Source organism: Rhipicephalus sanguineus, chromosome 11 (assembly GCF_013339695.2).
Source record: "Rhipicephalus sanguineus isolate Rsan-2018 chromosome 11, BIME_Rsan_1.4, whole genome shotgun sequence".
In the NCBI taxonomy this organism is placed as follows: Eukaryota; Metazoa; Arthropoda; class Arachnida; order Ixodida; family Ixodidae; genus Rhipicephalus; species Rhipicephalus sanguineus.
Window position 1 is genome coordinate 4,464,484 of NC_051186.1, and position 24,727 is coordinate 4,489,210.

At 47.2% G+C, this 24,727-nt stretch overlaps 1 protein-coding gene across 1 annotated transcript; it reads right to left on the bottom strand.

Annotated features, from left to right (window-relative positions):
* Positions 1-1,142: 1,142 nt before the first annotated feature.
* On the bottom strand, positions 1,143-23,341 carry LOC119375524 (arylsulfatase I). Its single transcript, XM_037645719.2, has 5 exons — positions 23,219-23,341; positions 19,591-19,896; positions 18,112-18,250; positions 15,966-16,311; positions 1,143-1,413 (listed from the first exon to the last, which is right to left on the bottom strand). Exons 2-5 carry the CDS (start codon positions 19,880-19,882, stop codon positions 1,249-1,251), a joined length of 942 nt encoding a protein of 313 aa, XP_037501647.1. The 5' UTR covers positions 19,883-19,896; positions 23,219-23,341; the 3' UTR covers positions 1,143-1,248.
* Positions 23,342-24,727: the final 1,386 nt, after the last annotated feature.

A 24,727-nucleotide genomic window follows, 5' to 3' on the forward strand; every position in this document is an offset into this window, starting at 1 on the left:
CAGTGGTGTAGCGGTTATGGCGCTCGACTACTTACCCGAAGGTCGCGGAATCCAATCACAACCGCGACGGCCGCATTTGGGTGTAGGCAATATACCTGATGTCCGTGTGCTTAGATTTAGGTGCAATGTTGAAGAACTCAACGTGGTTGAAATTTCCGGAAGGCCTTTACTACGGCGTCTCTCATAATCATGTGGTTTTGGGACGTAAAACCACAATTATTGTATATACTGATAACGTCTAATGCTAAGCAGGGCTTTGGGTTCCAGATGAAACACGACCAAACCTAGTAAACAGCAAACAGCAGACATGAATAATCACTTTTTTTTGTAACTCACGTTCATTTCCCCTTTTTCAGGTTTACTTCCCCCCTCTGTGTTGCCAAAGATGCGTTGTCAAAGGACGTGAAGAGGGCTCAAGCAGGTAATTTCCTACACTGATAGCCTGTAATGAGTGCATTATCAGCAGTGGCTGTCATGCACTGTAGCCTAGTCAAATGCAGTTTTATTAGTCTTTGTTTGAAATAATAACAAAAATACTGAAGTTCAGCTGAAGGTGGGAGCTTAAAGAGATGAAAATTCCCGATCACGGGGTGTCGCTGGTACCAATGTTTGGACAAGCAGCCTTGTCCTCAAGACTACAGCTGCTTATCTTAGCGCGTGCACCTGCAAGTTTCACTGCACCCTTCTCCAACCCAAAAACAGGAGGAAGGGCAAGTACGAAAACGGGTGTAGGGGGAGAAAGGAGAAAGCAAAGACGAAACAGTAAAATATACAAAGAAATCGGGGGATGGTTGTGGGGGAATCGCGTTCGAAGCGTAGAAGCGGAGGTAGGTGTTTCGCTTAAATATGGCTGTGCAAACTGAGTACCACCTGACAATGAAAATTTCGGGGCGATAAATACGGTTAGAAGTTCCTGGAAGAAAGGCCTAATTCTCGTTGGTTTCTGCTGTGTATCTACCAGATCTCGTGGATTCGAGAGCGCCCTTAGAAACGTTTGTGTCTCGCGACACAACCACGCTTGTGAAACGTGATTAGTGTTTAAACCAAACAGTTCTCATCCAAACAGGCCGCATCCTGTATCATGCGTACGCTTCGACGCGTGCAGTAAGTGACACAAACACCCGAAAGTGCAATGGAAGTACAATTGTACATTATGAACTAAGTATGGTGCGGTCAGTCTTTGCACATTGCAAATACACGCCCGAAGGCAAAACACCGTTTCTACAGCACTATGAACAGGTGGCCTTTTCAGCACGGACAGCTCTGGTAGTCTGCTGGCTCCACGTCCATCCAGGTTGACCATGTGCAGTGGTGGTACTCCGGAAAACTGCGTTCGTCCACTTCATCAGTCATGGGATCAATGGGTACTTCTGCGCGGAATGTGGCCAACTTCTTGAGCAGCCTGTCCCGCAACTGTACAAAAATGAAAGATTGTAATGAATGCTGGTTGTCCGACTTTTTTTTGCAAAATAATCACAGTTTCACCGTAAGGGCGAATCAATGAATTAGATCACAACAAATTGTAATGTTATACGAAGCTAACTTTCTCGGATGCGGTCTCACATTACTCTACAAAACGCGGAAGCAAGATATTGCGGCCGCTCCGTGGAGAGAATCGGTTTTTGTGCAAACCCTTCGCGCTGAGAGCACACCACTTGGAATGGTATACGATCTGTATGCGGATGTCTGTCGAGAGAACGCGCGCCAGCGATCGCGACCGCGCCCTTATAATCAAAGATCACAATGCTGCTGCTCGAGCGACAGAGCCCCCCTCCCATCCACGGCGTCCCATTCTCTTTCAAGAGGGGTGGGGCTCTTCTTGAGGAGCAATCCATGGCTGGCCTCCCGCCGTTAGAACATACGATGCGCAGGGGGATGTTATCGATTTAGAATTTATGGGGAACATGACGGCGACGGCAAAAACCCGTCGACAGTGTCCATATTGTCACGTGGTTGTGACGTCGACGAAGACAGCAGCCGGCCTTTGCAGGGTGAAACTGTTTATTTGGCCGAACTTGTGGCCGGAAAATAAGAACTAGCACTACAGCAATACACGCTGTACAATGATAGCGGCGAACAGGGCGTCGTCCGTCGATCAACTGACAAGCGATCAAGCCCGTCGGCTTTTATACAGGCGCTATCGAACTTTCCAGCAATATCGCTGGTGGCGGCGTTATCTCTAGACAAAGCTGGAACATTCGCGTGCGGCGCGCAATCTTAACAAACCGATCTACAACAATCGCGACGCTTCTAGAACACTACTTCGCGGACAGCGTCGAGCGTTGATAACCGTCCCTGCCGGTCAAACCCGAATACATCAAAACAAGACAAGAAGTGGGCGTGGCATTGCCCCCCTCTGAAAAAGCATCGTCCCGATGCTTGTGAAAGAACATAGAAGAGGAAAAAACAAGTGCATACACAACTAAATTACAATAACAAAGGAAAAGATAGAGTCCCCAGGCTCGCTAACGCGCAAAAAACGGCTTAAGGCGCACGACATGGACGATTTCAGGTCGCGCACGGCGCCGCTGAGAGTTCGTAATGCCGTCAGGGACAACCTCATAGTCGAGTGCGCCGAGGCGTCGAAGTACCCTGTACGGTCCGAAGTATCGTCGAAGAAGCTTCTCACTAAGTCCTCGTCGGCGTATTGGCGTCCATACCCATACACGGTCACCGGGCTGGTATTCCAAGTGGCGTCGTCGAAGGTTGTAGCGGCGACTGTCAGTCGTCTGCTGGTTCTTGATCCGTAGGCGGGCGAGCTGTCGTGCTTCTTCGGCGCGCTGTAGGTAGGTGGTCACGTCGATGTTTTCCTCGTCGGTCACGTTTGGTAGCATGGCGTCGAGCGTCGTTGCCGGGCTCCGTCTGTAGACCAACTTGTATGGCGTCATCTGCGTCGTTTCCTGTACGGCCGTGTTGTACGCGAAGGTCACGTACGGAAGGATGGCGTCCCACGTCTTGTGTTCGACGTCGACGTACATGGCCAGCATGTCGGCGATAGTCTTGTTTAGACGCTCGGTGAGGCCGTTGGTCTGTGGGTGGTACGCGGTGGTGCGGCGGTGGCTTGTGTGGCTGTATTCCAAGATCGCCTGAGTTAGGTCAGCCGTGAACGCCGTACCTCTGTCGGTGATGAGAACCTCTGGGGCGCCGTGTCGCAAGACGATGTTCTCCACGAAGAACTTGGCTACCTCGGCGGCGCTGCCTTTGGGCAAGGCCTTTGTCTCGGCGTAGCGGGTGAGGTAGTCAGTCGCTACGACGATCCACTTGTTGCCGGAAGTCGACGTCGGGAACGGCCCCAGTAGGTCCATCCCGATTTGCTGGAACGGCCGGTTAGGTGGTTCGATTGGCTGCAGAAGTCCCGCTGGCCTAGTCGGCGGTGTCTTCCGTCGCTGGCAATCTCGGCAAGTCTTGACGTAGTGGGCAACGTCGGCAGCAAGGCGTGGCCAGTAGTATTTTTCCTGTATTCTGGCGAGCGTGCGGGAAACACCGAGGTGTCCAGCCGTCGGGTCGTCGTGTAGGGCCTGGAGGACTTCTGGTCGCAATGATGAGGGCACGACGAGAAGTAAGTCGGTTCGATGTGGCGAGAAGTTCTTCTTCAGGAGAACGCCGTTCCGTAAGAAAAACGACGGCAGTCCTCGCTTGAATACCTTCGGGACAACGGCGGTCTTGCACTCGAGGTACTCAATAAGGCCCCCCAGTTCCGCGTCGGCCCGTTGCCTGTCGGCGAAGTCGTCGGCACTTATAGTTCCGAGGAAGCAGTCGTCGTCGTCGTCTTGCGGCGGCGCGTCGACGGGGGCACGAGACAGGCAGTCGGCGTCAGAGTGTTTTTGTCCGGACTTGTACACGACGGTAATATCAAATTCTTGAAGCCTGAGACTCCATCGTGCGAGACGACCTGAAGGGTCCTTCAAGTTAGCTAGCCAACATAAGGCGTGATGGTCACTGACAACTTTGAAGGGCCTGCCATAGAGGTAGGGGCGAAACTTTGAGGTAGCCCAGAGAATGGCAAGGCATTCCTTTTCTGTTGTGGAATAGTTTGCTTCTGCCTTGGATAGTGACCGGCTAGCATAACTGATAACCCTTTCAAGCCCGTTAGTCTTTTGCACAAGGACGGCACCGAGTCCTACGCTGCTTGCGTCGGTGTGTATTTCTGTATCGGCGCAATCGTCGAAATGCGCAAGTATGGGTGGTGTCTGCAGGCGTCGTTTAAGTTCTTGAAAGGCTTGCACTTGCGCCGTTTCCCACCTGAATTTCCACGTTATTCTTCGTGAGAAGCGTCAGTGGTTCGGCGATCCGTGAAAAGTTTTTGACCGAAGCGTCGGTAATAGGCACATAAACCGAGAAATCGGCGCACGGCCTTCTTGTCGGTGGGTGGCGCAAATTCGGTGATGGCAGCTGTTTTCCGCGGGTCTGGGCGCACTCCAGACTTGCTGATCGCATGACCCAGAAACAAGAGCTCGTCATACGCGAATCTGCACTTTTCTGGCTTCAGGGTCAGTCCAGAGGTCTTGATTGCTTGAAGTACTGCCTCAAGCCGCCGGAGATGCTCGTCGAAGGTCGAGGAAAACACGACGACGTCGTCCAAATACACAAGGCACGTCTGCCACTTCAATCCGGCCAGTACGGTGTCCATGACACGCTGGAACGTCGCAGGTGCCGAGCAAAGACCGAAAGGCATGACCTTGAACTCAAAGAGGCCGTCGGGTGTTATAAAGGCAGTCTTTTCTCGGTCTCTCTCGTCGACTTCGATTTGCCAGTAGCCGGTCTTGAGGTCCATCGACGAAAAGTACGTCGCGTTGTGAAGTCGATCCAGGGTGTCGTCTATTCGTGGGAGGGGGTACACGTCCTTCTTCGTGATTTTGTTCAGGCGCCGATAATCAACGCAGAAGCGCAGTGTCCCGTCCTTCTTCTTCACTAACACCAGGGGTGACGCCCACGGACTCTTGGACGGTTGGATGATGTTGTCGGGTAGCATCTCGTCGACTTGTTTCTTTATCGCGTCGCGCTCTCGAGTAGAAACTCTGTAGGGGCTCTGACGGAGTGGTCGAGAATTTTCTTCTGTTATAATGCGGTGCTTCGCGAGGGGCGTTTGTCGGACCCGCGATGACGACGAGAAACAGTCCTTGTATTGCAAGAGCAGGGTTTTGAGCTGGTCTTGCTTGGCCTTCGAAAGGATCGGGTTGACGTCAAAATCCGGTTCGGGACCTCTATTCGTCGAAGCAGGTTCGGCAGCATCGAAGAGGGCGAAAGCAGCGCTGGCGGTTACACATTCGTCGATGTAGGCAACCGTCGTACCAAAGTTGAGGTGCCTATATTCGTGGCTGAAGTTTGTCAGCACTACTTTTGCTTTACCGTCACGCAGCTCGGCTATACCTCGTGCGACGCATATTTGACGGTTCAGGAGTAGGTGCTGATCACCCTCGATGACGCCTTCAAGGTTCGCAGGTTTTTCGGTGCCGACGGAAATAATGACGCTGGAGCGCGGCGGAATGGTCACCTGCTCTTCTATCACATTCAATTCATGGTTGCCTGGCATCGCGTGGGGCGGGAGCGCTTTGTCTGAGTTCAGTGTTATCGACTCAGACCTCAGGTCGATGACGGCGCCGTGGTCACTTAGGAAGTCCATTCCAAGTATCACATCCCTGGAGCAGTTTTGTAGGATTACAAAGCTCGCAGGATAAGTCCGGTTATTGATGGTGACTCTCGCCGTGCAGACACCAATCGGCGTTATCAGGTGGCCTCCAGCTGTCCGGATTTCGGGTCCACTCCAAGCGGTCTTTACTTTCTTCAGCTTGGTGGCGAACGGTCCACTAAAGACAGAATAGTCGGCTCCGGTAGGCTGTGACGCTGTGGCCGTCGATAAGAACGTCGAGGTCGCTAGTTCGTCGTCTCGCGTTGCAGTTAGGTCGTGGCGTGGGGTCACGGCTGCGTCGGTTTGCACCGCTGCTTCCGCGTTGCGTCGTCAGGTCTGCTTCCGGTCGCAAAGTTTCGTCTTCAGGACGTCGTTCGGCGTGCGGCGGGGGCTCGGAACTTCGTCGCGGCGTCGTCGTCGACGGCGGAGGATCTTCAGCATTTCGTCGTTCAGCAACCGCACCTCCATCGGTTGCTGCCCTTAGTTTTCCGGATACGGGCTAGGCGACCGGCCGCGGTTTGGGCCAGTGTACTGCCGGCGGTGCGGTGACATGTAACGGCCGGGCGACGGCGAGCGGGAAGGTCGTCGTTCTTGCCACTGTGTTCCGGTGAGGTAGTCGTCGATGTCGCGAGGCCGTTCGCCTGGCTGCGGGCGCGGCGCGTTGACGGCGAATCCGCGTAGCCCCATCTGACGGTACTGACAGCGGCGGTACGTGTGGCCGGCCTCCCCGCAGTGGTAGCAGAGCGGGCGGTTGTCAGGGGCGCGCCAGACATCGGTCTTCCTCGGGGTGTAGCGCTGGCCGACAGGTGGGCGGTAGGGCGTCGGTGGCGGCGGCGGCGTCTGGCCGACAGGTGGACGGTAGGGCGTCGGTGGCGGCGGCTGCGCCTGGCGACGGTACTGCGGCGATGTGTCGTCTTGGCGTGGACGTGGAGGAGGAGTATGACGGCGGGCTGCAGCAGCATAGCTCATAGCTTGTGGCTGCGGCTCTACTAGCTGAGGCGCACCGAGTGAATGCTGGATCTCCTGGCGCACTACGTCGGCGATGGAATCTACTTGAGGTTGCGACGAAGGTAGAAGTTTTCGCAGCTCCTCTTGCATGATTGCTCGAATCGTCTCACGTAGGTCGGCGGATCCTAGCGCTTGAACGTCGGCGTAGCTTGTGGTCGAGAAGCTGCGGTTGTATTGCCGTGTTCGCATCTCAAGCGTTTTCTCAATCGTGGAAGCCTCCGATGCGAATTCAGCGACCGTCTTCGGCGGGTTCCTTATCAATCCAGCGAAGAGTTCCTGTTTGACACCCTGCATGAGGAACCTCACTTTCTTCTCTTCGGGCATACTTGGGTCGGCGTGTCGAAACAGGCGATTCATCTCTTCCGTGTAGATGGCAATATTTTCGTTGGGCAGCTGCACACGGGTCTCCAGCATAGCCGCGGCCCGTTCCTTGCGGACCACGCTCGTGAACGTGCCTAGGAACGTCGTCCGAAAGAGATCCCATGTTTGTAGGGCGGATTCTCGGTTCTCGAACCACGTCCTCGCGGCGTCTTCTAGGTAGAAGTATACGTGGCGCAGCTTGTCCTCGCAGTTCCAGTTATTAAATGTTGAGACCCTTTCGAAGGTCTCGAGCCAAGTCTCGGGGTCTTCACATGGCGAGCCACGGAACGTCGGCGGCTCCCTGGGTGGCTGCATCACGATCGCCGTAGGGGGCACTGCGTCAGTCATCGTCTCAGCGGTCGATGTGACGATCTTCGGCTGCCTGGCGTTTTCGGGAAGGAGCCCGTACTCTGGTTGCAGTCCCTTCTGCCGGCGGCTGGTTCGAGGATCCGGGTTGTCCTTAGAGTCGTCTTCTTCGCGGCTTGGGCTTGGGTCAGCGCTCCGCGGTGGCGTCCGGATCATGAAGCAGCACCTCCACCAGATGTCACGTGGTTGTGACGTCGACGAAGACAGCAGCCGGCCTTTGCAGGGTGAAACTGTTTATTTGGCCGAACTTGTGGCCGGAAAATAAGAACTAGCACTACAGCAATACAAGCTGTACAATGATAGCGGCGAACAGGGCGTCGTCCGTCGATCAACTGACAAGCGATCGAGCCCGTCGGCTTTTATACAGGCGCTATCGAACTTTCCAGCAATATCGCTGGTGGCGGCGTTATCTCTAGACAAAGCTGGAACATTCGCGTGCGGCGCGCAATCTTAACAAACCGATCTACAACAATCGCGACGCTTCTAGAACACTACTTCGCGGACAGCGTCGAGCGTTGATAACCGTCCCTGCCGGTCAAACCCGAATACATCAAAACAAGACAAGAAGTGGGCGTGGCAATATACATGTAACTGCTACCGCAATGAAAGTTTGAATGCCGCGCCTTGAACTTTTGCGCTTAACATCCCGCTTTTGGATTTTCTTGCTGGTTTTCTTCCAGAGCATAGTAAATCTCATACTCTGCAAGGCTTTAGTGAATGCGTCTAAAACTAAATACGCCAGAACCTTGCTGTTATCACTTTGTTCCTTTATCTCCAAATTCATTTCACACTCTCGATGAGCGATGTTACTTAAGACAACTGAGAAATCTTCAAACTATTTTGCTGAGAACGACACCTACGCATACGTGTCGCCATTGCTGGTAGTTAATCCTTACATAGAATTTGGGAGCGCCTTGACGGCCTGTACTGGTGAATCCGTGAATAATAATTCATAAGAATCATGTGGCTAAGCCAAAGTAAAAGTATTATTGTACAACAATGAAATTTAACATGTCCTAAACGCAGCAGCTTTGATTGATGCTGCTTATGCATCTCTGTGGGCTGCAAAGCGGGGATCATGTTGAGGTGTTGGAAGCTTACCACAATGCATTCACGTGCCATTTTTACTCGAGGCATTCAAGATGTTGCGCTCATTTCTGATAGCCTCACTGGCACGTTGCGTTCATTCCACAATGCGGAATGTAGTATTTTCAAGTGATTGCTAATCTTACCAGACGGCTAGTTCTTGATAATGCTAGTAAACCTTGATTAGGATTGATACTACTTCGCGCATAATGCTCGGCAGCAAATCTCAAAAGAGCTCGTGAAAGAAAGACACGTGCCAACAAACAAAAGAATGATTCATTCTGGCCGCATGGCCGAGGATGCTGCCCCGGTTTAAGGTGTCCTGGACTTAGGGCGCCTATCCTCAGCTACCTCGTACATAACATGTTGTAGACAACAAGCGAGTCCCCACGGAGTCAGTGATTGCGACTTTTGCTGGTACTTCTTGTCCTTCTGAAATTAAAGCATGGCCCTTAATCTTCAGAGTGGATCAGCTTGCGTCTCGTCCATTACAGTGCAGGAACTGTTGGAGATTTGGGCATAGCGCCGGCGGATGTAAATCAGACGGTCGATGTTGCAGATGTGGCGACGCCCACTCAAATCGAGAATGTACGGCCCAAGAAGACATGTGCTGCTTGTGTGGTGGACAACACGCTGCGGACAATGCTGATTGCCCAATTAGACAGCAAGAAATGCAAGTCCTAGAAATTGTAGACAAACGACGGTGCTCTAGGAGAGAAGCCATTGCTACTGTAAAGGAGAGGTTGCATGGTTATGCTGGCGTTACAGCCCGCCAAATGTACACTGAGACGTCTCTTGCACAGGCGGTTGAGATAGCTGTAGGAAAAGCTATGGCTAAGGTAATGGATCAAATAGCAATTAGTATTACCGAGTGCATTGCTCAAGCTGTCAGTAATCAAATTGCTAAGCTTCTAACGCCAGCACCAACAGGCACTCCGGAGTCCCCTCAATTGCTAAATGCAAGTGAAGCTAATACACTGTGTAACGATAAGGAGAATGCTGCCGATACCATCTGTGGCTCCCCAGCGTGTCATTCGGATGTTAGTCAGGAACATTTGCTTGACCTGCATGTGGTCACAGATGTCGATCTTGAGGCCCGGGCTCAAAAACGCAGCCGGTCCCCGTTGAACAGTGCTGCTCCCCCTTCTCCTCAGAATAAATCAAAAAAGCTTCCGCCCAGTAAGGTTCTGAAGGAGAGTATTTTGGAGAAAGTTATCTCCACAACAATTCTTCAGCCAAAATAGGATCCCTGAAAGTTTTACAGTGGAATTGTCGCTCGATATTTGCTGCTATTACTGATTTGCATTGTCTTAGTTCTCAGTTAAATCCTCACTTAATTCTAATACAAGAATCTTGGCTTTCTCCAGAGAACAATTTTTATTTTAAGAATTATCGTTCGTTTAGATTAGACCGCCCTTCTCGAGGTGGTGGCATAATTACACTGATATCAAACAGGATTTGTCACAAAGCAAAGTTGACATTAAAACTGCTCGATCCAGAATATGAAATATTAGTTATAAGCATAAAATTTCCGTCTGGTCAGAATTTTTCAATAGCCAATGCTTACTTCCCTTCAGGCGTGCACGACACCCGGCCATTAGACACGATAATTGGCATGTGTGGAAGAAATTTTTTATTAGCAGGAGACTTCAACTCCCATCATGTTACGTGGGGGTTAAAAACTGATGCGTGCGGCAGCCGCTTGTGGGATTGGTCACAGGATAATCACTTAACATGCTTAAATTCAGGAAGCCCTACGTACATGAAAGGTCGCATCGCGTCAGCCTTGGATTTGACTTTCGCTAGCTCCAGCCTGAATATTTCGACTTGGTCAGTGGTTGACTGCGCTACAAATAGCGACCACCTGCCGATAACATTTGATATAATAAGTCCGGTTGTCCCATCAGTTTCGAACGCGCATAAGTTCATTAATTACAAAAAATTTAAACAATCACTGCTTTCTTCACTCGCTTCAATATCCCATATGAGCACGAAGTCGAAAGCGTTGAGCATCTGCTCGGTCTTACAGAATTCTCGCGAGAAAGCTGAATTCGTGGTCTCGTCAGTTGCGCACAATCCTAACTCTCCTTGGTGGACTCACGATTGTTCTAGGGACTACAGACGTAGAAAAGCATCCTGGAAAAAGTTGCTGTGCAATCAATGTCCTCAAAATTGGAAGGACTACCAGTTCTACGCTGGTGTTTTTAAAAGAACTGTTCTGAACGCAAAAGAAAATTACGATATTCGGACTTTCGATTACCTTTCTAAATCTAACAATAAAGGCGCATTATATAGATTTCTGCGTAAAAAAAAAATGATTCCGCGGCCTATCAATGCAGATTCTATCAGTTTGTCTCCGCAAGAAATAAAGGAATCGTTGGAAACAATTGGTAGAGGGCTAGAACATCGTTTTTCCTCTCAACTATCACTACCTCCTTTGCAAGCATTATTTGATGAAGATTTCTCAGAAATTTCCGGTTCGGAATTATCACAGATGTTAGGTAACTTACCATCAGCTGCTCCTGGCCCGGATGGAGTCACGTCGTCAATGCTGAAAATGCTAAATAAGGAATCCCAAGTGTTTTTATTGGATGTAATCAATCACTCACTAAGAATGGCATGGCTACCATCAGATTGGAAATTAGCTAAGGTAATACCATTACTTAAGATTCCGGGTAAGGGGTATGTATTGGACAACATTCGGCCCATTGCGCTTACTTCAAATTTTGTAAAATTAATCGAGAGGCTGTTAAACACCCGCATAATAAATTTCATTAATGAGAGACAAATATTAAATCCAGCACAAATTGGGTTCAGGCCAGGATGCTCTATATGGCAGGCCCATATAGATCTCGAAAGTCGTATACTATTAGCTAGGCGTGAAAGAAAATATGCAGCGTTAGTCACTCTTGACATCTCAAAAGCATACGACAGCGTTGAACACATCGTTTTAATCAATCGGCTTCACAACCTTAACTTTCCAAAATATATTCAGGCGTGGATTGCGGAATTCTTAAGAAATAGAACATTCTATTGCTTCCAAAACGGCATCTCGTCTTCTATTTACGCTCAAACTAGAGGTGTCCCGCAAGGCGCAGTCCTTTCCCCAGTATTATTTAATATCCTAATGAGTTCTATCCCTCTACATGACGATGTCCACACTTATGTATATGCTGATGACATCGCATTTTTTTCATCAGCAGGTGACATTTACGAACTGCTCCAAATATTACAGTCATACTTGTCAGCACTAGAAAGCTGGCTTGATAGTATACATCTACATTTGAATGTCAGTAAATGCGCCGTGCTAACATTTCCATTAAAAGACCCTATCCACATGTCACTTCCTATCATCTCGAGCCTATTCCACAAGTAGAGAAAGTAAAATATCTCGGTGTCATATATGACCGATCTATGACGTGGAAGGCGCATATTGAAAACATCGCAACAAAGGGTGTTCGAGCAGTCGGACTATTAAGGAAGATCAGTCATTGCCGCTTAGGTATGAGGAGACATACACTTATAGCAATATACTGCATGTATGTTCGTCCAGTGCTTGAATTCGGGTGCATATTATACGCTGGGGCTGCTGCTTACAAGCTTCATCCTCTTGTAGTTCTCGAGAGACAAGCTTTGAGATTATGCCTAGGTCTTCCTAAATTTGTTGCAATAAAGGTCCTGTATATGGAAGCTAGACTCCCCTCGCTTGCTACCCGGTTTAAATTGTTAGCAGTACAGGCATTTCTAAGGCTGTATGAATCCTCCGTTAGACGTTCCGAAACAGTTTTTATTGCACGTCCTGACTTATATTTTGGATTATATTGGCCGCGATTTCATAAGCCCCAAATTTTAGTTATAGAAAGCCTTCTTGACAAAATAAACGTTCAAATTAATGATCTGTGTATAATCAGTAATAGTAACAACTCTATTAAAATACAGTTTGATGACATTTTCCAAAAAATGCAAAACTAATGTCATACCGACTATTAAACGATATATTAAGTGATTACCTGGAGCATACGCCAATTAAGGACAGTGATAGCGACGGATGCTTCCCAAAATGAAGAAAAATGTGGAATTGGGATTTTCTCTCCTACTCTAGACTGGTCGTTTTCACTTCGCCTTCCAGATTTTGTGCCCATCTTTGTAGCAGAATTTTTAGCCATCAGTCTAGCCTTACGTAAATTAGAAGCATCAATAAGCTCCGCAATAATTTTGACGGACTCACTATCAGTATGTTCCTCCCTCACTGCAAACGAGGACTCGTATGTTTTGGATGCGTTCAAATCATTAGTTCCAGTGCACATAAAGTTCATCAAATTAGTGTGGGTTCCGGGGCATAAGGGCATATTTATGAATGAAATGGGAGACGCGCTAGCCAGGTCATCATTGAATGGCCCGGTAATTCAGGTATTGCCCGCATCCAAATTCATTACAGGTGCTAGATTTAGGAGGAAAATGATGTTAGAAGAATTTTCCGCACCGTCATTAACGACCATATTAGAATTCCAGCATTTAAATCATCAGTGGAATAGTAAAGTATGTCAATCACGAGCAATAGAAGTCGCAATCACAAGACTACGTTATCAAACTCCCTATCTAAATTTTTATCTACACAGAGCTGGTCTGGCAGCATCGCCTAATTGTCCTTTTTGCGGAATACATGAGACAACGAAGCACTTTCTCATTTCCTGCAAGAGGTACTCTACCTTGCGCAAAAATACCTTAGGTGTTGTTTTCCGTCTGCTTAGATTAGAATTAAATGAACAAAATGTACTGTCTTTCGGGGCGTTTTCTCTGGGCCACAGTGACGGGAAGATTGCTGATGCATTGCAGGAGTTTCTTAAAGGTTCAAAAAGATTTAGATTGTAAAATTTACCTTTCCAAAATATTATTTCTATTTTTCCCCAAAATTATCGGTTTTATTGATTCAATTCTATTCTATATTATTATTAGTAATATAATTTTAACTCTAATTCATTTATACTTCTTTCGTATTAATTAAACAAAGTTTGAACTTTAATTTCAATTTTTCCTTTAAAAACTAACCGGTTCTTGGCCAATCCCCCAGTGTGGGTATGAGCCATAGCTTCCAGGCTCTACTACTACTACTACTCTCACTCCGAGGATAAGTACTTGCCAGGAGTGTATTGAGTGAGCCCCCTAATTTGCGTGTTTTACCTAGCAGTCATGCAGTAATGTAAATTTTACACTTCAAAAATATACCTATAATATTTTTGACGTATTACTGTCATCTCAGTAACGCTAAAGAACAAGCGGCTTGTGCATTTCATTGCTCATCATTGAGAATATACACTGAACATTATGTATACTAATTGACTGGGACATATACCGCCTTAGATTCACACCGCATGACTTGGCGGGTAGGTACTCGAAATTGGAAGCGCAGCGCAGCGCAAGTGTGTCTACAATTTTTCAGGCGCAACAGTGTATACAAGCTTACTAGCTTCTTTACGAAAGCCATGCTGCAAGATGTCATATGCAAGTAATTGTCGCCAATTCCCACCGAACAAACGGTGCATCGCGACGCATTTACTCCACAATGATTTGCATTCGCTAGCAATGACTTGCATTTTGTACTAATCGAAACCGGCAAGCCAGGCATGGAGAGGGATGTTCAGTGACGCCACGCAGCGTCACCTGCAGTTTCAGGCCCATGGCACAGTGAAAGGCCATGGTGTTCATTACATGGCAGAACTTCATGTACGAAGAAGAGTTTGCCCTGTTCCAGTTATGGAGGTCTTCCGGCCAAATCATGATGGTAAAATTGACATCGGCTAGCAAATCTCACCACTGCCTCAAGCGAGAAAAGAAAGTCCGAAATTGATATTATTGCCACGATTGCAACCATGAACATGCACCCTGGAATAACAGCAGGTGTATCGACGACATCCCTGTCACACAATATCAGGGCCATTATGCAGTAAGTAATAAGCGCTTACTGATTTTACTATTGGTGTATTCATGTGGGAGGTAGTGGCCAAGTACTACACCAGGGTGGCCAATCCTGCTCTGGTGAGGGAGTGCATTGCTGGCTGTGGTCGCCAGTGAGGCTGCACCCCAGGCCTTTTTACACAATTCCATCAGAGTGGGTCAGGGAACAAACGGGGTTAAGGATATTATAGTTGAAATTAAGAAGAAAAAATGGATATGGGCCGGCCACGCAGCACGTCGGCAGGATAACCGGTGGTCATTAAGGGTAACTGACTGGATTCCAAGAGAGGGCAAACGCGTGAGGGGAAGACAGAAAATTAGGTGGGTAGATGAGATTAAGAAGTTTGTAGGTATAACGTGGCAACAGAAAGCACAGGACCGGGTTGATTGGCGGAACATGGGAGAGGCTTTTGCCCTGCAGTGGGCGTAGACAGGCTGATGATGATGATGATGATGATGATGATTTTACTATCTACAGGTAGTACTGACAGCTGCGACAACTATGCAAACTATAAACAATCCCTTAGCAAACACCCTTCATTATTCCGGACCTTTCCCCCCCTCCAAAAAAACCGGTACTTCGAAAGTGCATGTAGGCCTTGCCCTGCGATATCATGTAGCGCAGCGTTCCTTATTATCAGCCTAACCACACCGCCCACCTTCGTATTCACATCCTATCTCTGTTGTTTCTGCCAGGACAACTTTCCCGGCTAAGAGCAACTGGCTACAGTTACTTCTCTCAGGCCCGGCTCTCTCCTCTAATTTTCGCTTCTTCCTTGAGGCTGATGGAAATAGTTTGATTTGAATTTCCCTTGAGCCAGCGAGGCTAGCCAATTTACCGGAATCTTCTAATCGCCCCTTATTCTACCAACCAATTGCCGATCTCTCACGCGATGTAACAGGACTATGAAAACTCGTGACATAGAATGACTAGCACACACCCAATAGCTCATTTATGTGCCGAACGAAGCCTACACTTTCACAGAATAGCCCGACAGAGCCCGCTTCATAACAGAATAAAAAAATAGCCTCCTGCCGAACATTTTGGCAGCTGTTACTCGTAGCTGCTGACCACTTTTGAAACACATTTTTTTAACACCACGAAATGTTTAAGACCTAGCGGCAAGCGTGCGCGATTGTGAGAATCCACTGCTAGGTAAGCAATGGGGAATGAATTGATTGGAGACGCAGGCCGAGCCCGACTCCGATCAAGCTGTAGTTCTGAGAGCTCGGCTAAACCATCTCCATATACGCGCGCTTATTGAATGATGTCAGCGGGGCACATAATGAATTGCGTCAGACAAGGTAATCCTATTCTTTTTCCAACAAATGAAACGGATTTCCGGTAAACGGGAAGAAAGTTTGATTGGTCTCTTCAAAAACAGTGCTGATTCTCACCAGTGCTTCTGTCGGCTGGGAGGCAATTTTGCGACCAGGTAGAAATGTACAGAAACATGACCCAGTAGTTGTACGTTATCCCACCCCTATAATTGTTTCTCTTATTCGTTCGGTTCGTGTATGCTTTCGCTTGTGCAAAACGTGTCTGCCTTGCTGTTCTTACCTCAGGCTCGGATGATGCAAGGTTGTTCAGCTCGCATGGATCGCTGATTATGTCGAACACGAAGGTGGTGTCGTGCGGGTCAAAGTTATCGCTGACTGACTCATCGTCTCGAGAGGTAGGGCTGCCGTCGCATTTAACAATGAGCTCTTGGCGCCAGTTTTCTCTGGGTGCTGAACTGCCACTAGCACCGGCGTCGCGGGAGGCTTCTTGCAGGGCTTTCCAAGCCTCCGATGACTTCATGAGGGAGTCCAGTTCGAGCTCCATGGGAGGATCTCCTTCCGGTGGGCGCATTCGAATGTCGAGTAGCGGGTCACTCAGTGCCTCCGAACGGTTCACCAACTTGTACCTGGAAGTAGATTATTCTTCAAACATGTACGTTCGTGCAAAAGAGTGGCGCACGGGAACAATAAATAATGGTGGGCGAATAGTGAATTTTGGAACCGAATCCAGTACGAGTTAGCGATCACAACGAGTCGACTACTATACGAATAGTAAGGCAACCTTTTTCAAGACTGCCCTCGAATTCAGTAACATTCCACTTGGAATAAATATTCACAAACCTTAACGAATGAATGTTATGATTTTCTTTTAAGAGACGAAAATTGTCCCAAGCACGTAACTGAGGTAAGCTTGCACACAGCAGGGACTAGAGGATTCGAGATATTTTGCAACGGTGGATTGAAATACAGCGGTTATCTTCGTATTGAAGTTTATTCCGTGTCACAAGCTGGAAATAAATCTAGGACCTAGAAATTAAACGTTTCAGAAATCAACATCATCATGAATGTCATCTAGATGATAGTACACTGAGAACAGTTCGAGAACACTTCGCCGACATTAGATCTTGAAGTAAAAATGACTTATCCATTGATAAATATAGCACGGACAGTTCCGTGAACGCTTGAGCTCCATGTATCCTTTTAATTCAATGAATAAAACAAGAAAGCCATATCTTCCTGCTCAACACTTTGTTCCTCTGCGGTTTCCCTGTCGGTGCTATTATTCGAAACTTATGCGACAAACATTCGGAATTTCGGGTATTCACTATTCGATTCTCTACTCGAATCGAATAAAACACCATACAATTCGCTACTCGAACTTCCCTAATTTTCGCACACACCGACCAAAAAGCAACGTGTATTTTTTGTTAGTGCCTTACTTTTTCGCTTGTCAGCATGAGCTCCACAAGAAAAAAAAGCTTCTAACCAACTTGTACCCATAAAGCAATCACTGTGGGATTGGTATCTACAGCATAGAAGAATGCAGTGTGGCTTCAGAAGGATTCACCATCCCTGATAACGCTCAGGGGTTACGAAATTAAGTACGAAGAGAGAAACTAGCGATTGTCATCAGATACCTTAATTCAGGGTTCTAGAACACGCAGCCCGGCCCGCACATGACTGTCTTTGTCCCATTTTTTAATAATTTTCTTACTAAGTATGTTCGTGAGCTTCATAGACGTGACTGGTTTCGAGCATCATTTTCATGAGGCATCCCATTCGGTCAACACGTGGTAAAACATAACCGTAGAAAATAAACTCGATGTTTCGGATTCGGCATCCAGATTCCACTCGTTGTGGATGTCAATGTCAATATTTTTCTCCAACCCTTACGCTGAATCTCTTTCAAAACTACACCGCTATGGCAGATATGGAAAATGTCTTCTTTTAAATGGCAGCGGGGGCTGACATTTCCTTGAAACTGCACCCCCCCCCCCCCCCCCCCACCTTCTTCAACCTTCATCATGCCGGCCCATCGGGAGCCTATGTTTAGTGACTGCGACCTGCTGACTGAGGTGAGTGTGAAACCCCTGCCTTAATTGGTAATATGGCGAACATTATCGTGCGCTCTTTAGAGGTCCCACTTTAAATAACACTTGATTCTCGTGTTTGCCTATGTGTGAACGGCTGCTCTTCGCAAGTATTTCAGCAGACAGAGTAGTAATGCACAAATAGGAGACTAACATAACACAGAAGTATAAACGCACGCAATGCATAGTTAATTTTATTTTTACGTTAGTGTCCTTTACGCTCGTTACCCTCTTCCGGATAACATACCAACTTTCCCAAGAGTCCATCCTGCTGAACTTTGTTGCGACAGCAAAAGCTGGAGTACAACACGTGCCTCTGAACAGCGTAGCGCTTACCTGCCAGAGATAATGGCCGATGCTTCATTGCGACCTTCAATTTCTAGGATCATGTCTTCGTGTCCGTTGCCTTTTCCTGCTGAGAGCGCTTCCCATTGGTCCCTTCCATCCACGTCGCCGAGAGCCGAGACATCTCCTCCTTCACATAAGCGAATGAAATGAATTTGAGAAAGTTGGTCAACAATCGACTTCTGTTCATACAAAGAACTTCAGTCGATGACATGTGTCTAACTTCTTTTGCGCTGACAGCATCGGTACGCTTCAAAAGTCTAACATCTAGTGACTTGATGTTAGTGTTGTCGCCGTTTTCAAAGTGTACACAATATGTTACACTGCTGTAACCTTTGCAACATTCATATTTAGTGATTGTTTTGTGTAGGTGCTTAGGTGGTCTTCGATGCAAAGAAATATTTGTAAAACCAAGGCGCATTTGGAATGCATTTACTTTATGCAGTCAATCAATACACGTGAATTTTGTTTATGAAATAATAGTAATATGAGTTTGCAGTCACTTTCTCTATCCCTCTCTCCATCGTTCTCTTACCATCGATACAAAATTGACAGTAAAGGCTCCTTTACATAGGAGAATCCGCCTTCACAGTGAACGGAATGCTCCAACCGCTGAAATTTAGCATCTTTCACACTGCTTGCCCCGCGGGCTCTCGGACATCAATAAACGCCACCTGCCATATAAAGTGCTAACCAACAAGCAAGCGCCGGATATCCCGGATGTTGCTGCGGCCAGAGCAGTTAGTGAACCGCGGCGCCCCGCTCAAGTGGCGTTCTCGTTCTCATGCAGCGGTTGCCTCGTACTGCTTGGCCTCTTGGCAAGCAGCTTTCTAGGTATGCATGGCCAGCAGAAAGAAGCATTCGCCGATGAAGAAACGACGCCGGCGGCTGTCGTGGGTTCGTCCTGCGCTTCAAGAGCGGGACAAGCTTGGTGACGCCGAGGAGTTAGGAAGCCTTGACAGCGATCGCGACATGTAGTACAGCAAAATAAAGGGTCAGTTAACATCTGCTTCCACTCGTGACAACATTCATTGCGCTTCACGCGGCGGTATTATGCGCCTCCTTGACTTGTTAAGCTATCCAGTTGGCCATGTTGGCTCATATTCATAATGAAACTTCAGAACACGGAAATGGACATGGAAAAAGACAAGGGGGTCGACGCAATGCAGGGATTGCGGGAATGTGTAGATCGGAGGGAAATATATCAGCAAGGTTCCTTTCGAATCAATCTATTTGTTGGAAAACAGCACTTCAACCTGTCCCGTCCTGCCTGTGTGCTGAAGCTTTCTTATACCTCCTTCACATTTCTCGTAATGTTCTTGCGTTAGCGTTGAAGCAGGCGCTGTTACCAGTCTTCGGTGTTCCGCCATTAGGTGGAGTCTGTTGCCGTGGCATTGTGAGTCACATAATTTTAACGCCCTACACATCGCTGTCTACTCTGCGCGTGCGTAAAGCGCACGATTCCCGTACCTGCCGCTGCGTAGAAAGTGGGCGCCCAGTCGACGATGTGCATCATCTGCTGCGAAGGGGGCCGTGGCAAACGACCACTCAGGCGACCGTACCAGAACACCGCGGGCGTCCTCATGCCCCCTTCCCACACGTTTGATTTCCCTCCGCGCAAAGGCCAGTTGGAGCCAGCGTTGGAGGCGGTGATATCCTTGACTGGTGCCGCTCCGTTGTCGCTGGCAAACACTACAACACTGTCGACGAGCATCCCTCGGGTCTGCAGGGCTGCCAGAACTTCACCGATGGAACGATCCATGACATCTAGTGCTCCTGTAAACAGTGATGGCGATTTGCAGACCCACGACGGTCACATCATAAAATTTGCATACGTAAGGCTGCGAACTTGTACTACTTTTGTATAACTTCACGCACACACACTCTCCGCGCTCTCGAACGCACAAATGCATGCTACAGCAGATGTTTAGTTATTTGGTGGGAGGAATAAATAGGTAACCAAAGGTTTGTTCCATTAGCATTATAATTTATGGTAGCACAGGCTAAGGACAAGGACAAAAGAAAGACACACAGAAAGACAATGTTGAGTCAAATGTGTCTTTCTTTTAGGACAATGTGTCAAGCGCGATGTGCTTGTGCCTGGTGCATTTTCTTTTGCTGCAGAAGTCACGTTTCTCAGGCAATCAAAAAGCTCGTAAACATGCGTTATATCATTAATATAAGATTGCCATTGCATTTTGTCAGCTTTTTGCCCTCATCAAACAATAACGCTATGAGACTCTCAAACAATTCGATTCCCTGATACCTCAGCGTGGTATGCAGGCAGAATTCGTACTAAGCATCACACTACCATCTCCGGAAATATGACACTACCATCCCTTCGCTTTATTTATCTTCTCTGCTAAGGCGAGACGTCTCTAACGCTTCATGCATTTCTCTCTGCTGATTGAGGGTCATTCGAAACGTATTTGTGATATTGTAGACCGTGCCGACACAGCCTGTCGGCCTGCTCATGAATCGTTCGTGATGTCCCTGCCTTATGGAGACGGCCAGTGTTATCGGAGCCACAGCCACGTCTCTGTCTTCGTATGTGGCCGCGGCCACCTGCCATACGGATACCACGGTGTCGGTTTGTCTAAGAATGCCGTACTTCATTACGATAATCCCGACAACTTTTCAAGCCATGTCACCAATAGCGTTCAATTTTCCTCTATCGTCCGATATTGTGCACGTTTTTAAACAACTATGCCTTACAGTGAATGCTGTTGTGCACTGGCAAGCTTCGTCAGCGATATCATGTCATGCGTGCTGGTTGTGGGAGTAGCGTTTCTTAAGGCGTTTCTTAAGCTGTAGTACAAAGTTCGCGAATCATGTTGCGCTGATTCCCCCTTAACTGATGGCCTTGGTCAGCGAAGTTTTGGTCTTCCTTCATCAGAATGTGCCAGCCGTATATTGACAGGTGCCGACATGGCAGAACGTTGCGAATCGCAGCCATGCAAGATGTTTTACAGCGAGTGTAATGTTAAAAAAGCCTTAGTGTTATCATTATCATAATCATCCTCACCATCACCTTCGGCATCACCTTGGTCGTTTTCGTCAGCCTACCTTATTTCCACTACAGGACGATAGTCTCTCTCGACGATCCAAAACCCACCAAACCACCATTCCAATTTATGCCCGCAAATTCCTGAATTTCTTTTCTCAATCTACTCCTTCGTGGTCCTGTGCAGTGCTTCCCATCGCTTAGTATCAATTCCTACGCTTTAAATGATCATCAGTTATCTCTCCTCTGGGCGTGACCTGCCCAGGTTGGTACTCTTCAAATATCTGCAAGCACATCGGCTGGAATACAAATAGAAAGAAATGATAGAACGACAGTAGAATTGATCAGAGAGCAAACAAGTCTTTCGGATAGAAAGGGAGCAGAATTGACCAGATAACAAAAAAGGGTTTTTTATCTGATCAATTCTGCTGTCTTTCTATCTGTTAGAGTTGCGCCTATAATTTCCTTTACGTAGGTTTTCGTGTAGCATTTGATAAAATAGAGAAAACGCTATGTAGAAAATTTAAAATAAAAATTCCAAAAATAAATTTGACACATGTAGCAAGTTTAGTTCAGCGCCCATGTTCTGTGTTTGTTACTTTGTGTGTGCCCGTCTCTAAACAAAGGTAATTAAGTGCAGGGGAGTCTCGCCCCAGACCCATGGTAGTATTATGAGGTAGACCTTACAGGGGCTCCCTAGATTAATCTTTAGCACCTGTGATTCTTTAGACAACACCTCAGTTTAAGTACAAGGATGTTTTGCAACTTTACCCACATCCGAATTTGGGTGCCGTGGCCTGGAAACGAGTCCCCGTCCTCGAGCTTATCAGCAGTGCCCCATAGCTCTTAAGCTACCGCGGCAGTTTGTTGAACACGAACCCTGTTGCTTAAGAAGCGATGAACAACGAAACAAGCCATCGGTATCGCTTGAACAGGTTCCTTTTGGTATTATTTTTTTAATATGCGAAACCTTTAGTGCGCATCGATACTTTAATCACTCAGAATATAGGACAGCACCGCATCTAGCAAAGTTAGCTTGTGAAAAATGCAACCTATGATCGAGAGTGACTCCAGAAGAACGAAGCTGTGTTTGGTACTGTCGACATGGTCCAGTCACGTGGCTGTTTTCTTTCATGTTAATGACGGAAAACGTCCTTCTAGCCTTTCATCGCCTTTTCATAGTCACCATACCATATTGGTACAACACAGAAGTTAAAAATGGAGGCGGCGTTAATTGGCCCAAGTTGCACGAAACTAATGTCCTGCATCGGGCACATAGCTTTTAAGTGAAATGCGGTTACACATTTCATGCCCGAGACTGTCTCCGGGGGAGCAGGCAGTGTGGATTAAAAAAAAAGCAAAACCTTGCAATCCAGTCGTTCCTAATTCCAGTATTTTGTGTGCTTACACACTGTCATTCTCGGCTTAATTTGCGGTCACCTTTTTATGTAAGCGAACTTCCCTCCTCACATCGCGAGCAAACTCGCGAACTTAGCGAGTAAGCCCACTATTGTCTTAGATATGTAAATGTAGAGGCTTGAAGCTCAAGCTACCTTTTCCATCAATCGATGTCACGTTATTGCATTTAATTGACACGAACACTTCTGTTCACTTCATATAACTTCATGTGGTGACAATGACGATAGGTTCTCGGGAATACAATATGAATATTTTCAAGATCACGATCTTACCAGCATCTAGCCGTCGCACCGCGTGTAGAAATACGGTTTGTAAACCGGCGCGAATGCTCATGGGGTAGCGGGTTAAACTGCTCAGTTCAAAGCTGGGAATTTTAGCCTAGTAGGATACAGTGGCTGAATTTTGAAGTAGCGAAACACTAAAGTATTCGTTTATCCAGACTTACGTGCACGTTGAGAAGCTCCACGGGTTATTGATTAATTACTACTTCCTCAAAGCGCTCCACATGCGGATCGCAGTTCCGGAAAGAAAACACCAAGAATGATATTCTTTTTCCCCGAATGTTACTGATGAATTTTCTACAATGTATGCGGAACAGTGATGCACGGTTCTAAATTCCGGGAATATTCTACGATATGATTCAAGCAGAATAAATGTGTGCAGTCGTAAACTCACCCGCAAACAACGTGCGATTGCGGGCCTTGATGTAGGCGTATTTGCTGGCAATTTCTTCGGGCGCATCTATGTCACAGCCTTTGCAGCTAGAGTGGACTGCTTGGTAGCTCAGATACAGAAATAGGGGCTGTAATGGTACGAGCAAAAGATTTGTGATTGCTCATTGCTCGGCACAAACGTAGGAACAAGTGCGCAAAAGGAAACAAAAAAATAGATTGATGCACTTGACAAAAAACTGCTGTAAACGAGCCTCCAACGATTAATCCTAGAAGTACATTTACAGCGCAAACGCAAAGACGCACCACAAAGAAAGAAACGACACACACAAGCGCTGGTGTGCTTCTTTGCGTTTGCGCTGTAAATGTACTTCTAGAATTATGAACCAACTACGCCCAAAAGAAGTTTTACTCTTGCAACGATTAGTTTCAGCTTTTCCTGTCACTTACTCTTGCTCGTTAATAGCCGGTTTATATACCCACCTCTACTATCAAGCCAATATACGACGTCCTCGGAAGTTATAAGCTCATTTTGTGACATCGTTTACCGTATCTGTGTGTAACAACATCTCTTGCCTTCCGCTTATCGTGGCAAGCACTAGGACTTTTTGCAACCATCCCGTCCGTCTTCAGGGGATTGCTTGATTTTAAATGTGAACCACTTCCACGGGGTTCTACAGAACACGATATGCCTCACTTTAAACGCTCTATTAAAATTCTTATGCCGAGTTAAATTTCGGGTATTCGACACCTAAAAGGCCCATTGCAAACAAGAGAAATACAATTGCTACGCATAAATAGAACCCCCAGGGAAAAGAGCATTGTTGGCAAATGCGCGTGTTCACAAACAATTGCAAGAAGTGCTGCAGAAATAAGAAACGCCAAGATGATTTAAAACAACTGGCACCTCTTCACCACCACGGCGTTTTATAACAAGGTACCTGGTCTCCTTCCGTTTACCGCCTCCTTCTTTCGTTGGATATATATATATATATATCACTTGGGGCTGGTGAGGTTGCAGCATCAAATGCATGTTCTTATATGCCACCCAAAACCTATGGTGACAGACTTTTTCGACAGAGAATGCTGCTCGCGAAATGTGTAAGTGCTAATTACGCGTAGTATGAAGTAATTACTGACTGTGCCAATTGCGGCTTGACGGCGTCAACGGAACACCACCACGCTCGCGATGCATGATAAGGTGCAACTTTGCTATAGTTTACATTTTCTTAATATTGGTGCCGTGCTTGATAAACAGCCCCCTGCACAAATACTTTCTGAATACTCGGAAGAGGTGGCTGTTCATTAGGTAGTAGACGCAGTGACTTAGTCATATCGAACATCTAGCTCGATTTAGAGAAACATTAGGCAATCATGGGCAATCAGTTTGTCAATATTTGGTACACAGGTTATAGCTCACAATGTTAGGGAGCGGTATATTCAATTTCAGCCATTATTGCAGTAGACATGCTGTCACACACAGTCCTTTGCGTCTTTCTTTTTAGGCACGGCT

Bases quoted from the DNA above. Each gene is read 5' to 3' on its own strand.
- LOC119375524 (XM_037645719.2), bottom strand. From the start codon at position 19,882: ATGGATCGTTCCATCGGTGAAGTTCTGGCAGCCCTGCAGACCCGAGGG. The intron at 16,312-18,111 runs GTAAGCGCTACG...ATCTACTTCCAG, and splicing joins TCGGCCATTATCTCTGGCAG to GTACAAGTTGGTGAACCGTT. The intron at 1,414-15,965 runs GTAAGAACAGCA...ATTTTTGTACAG, and splicing joins TTGCATCATCCGAGCCTGAG to TTGCGGGACAGGCTGCTCAA.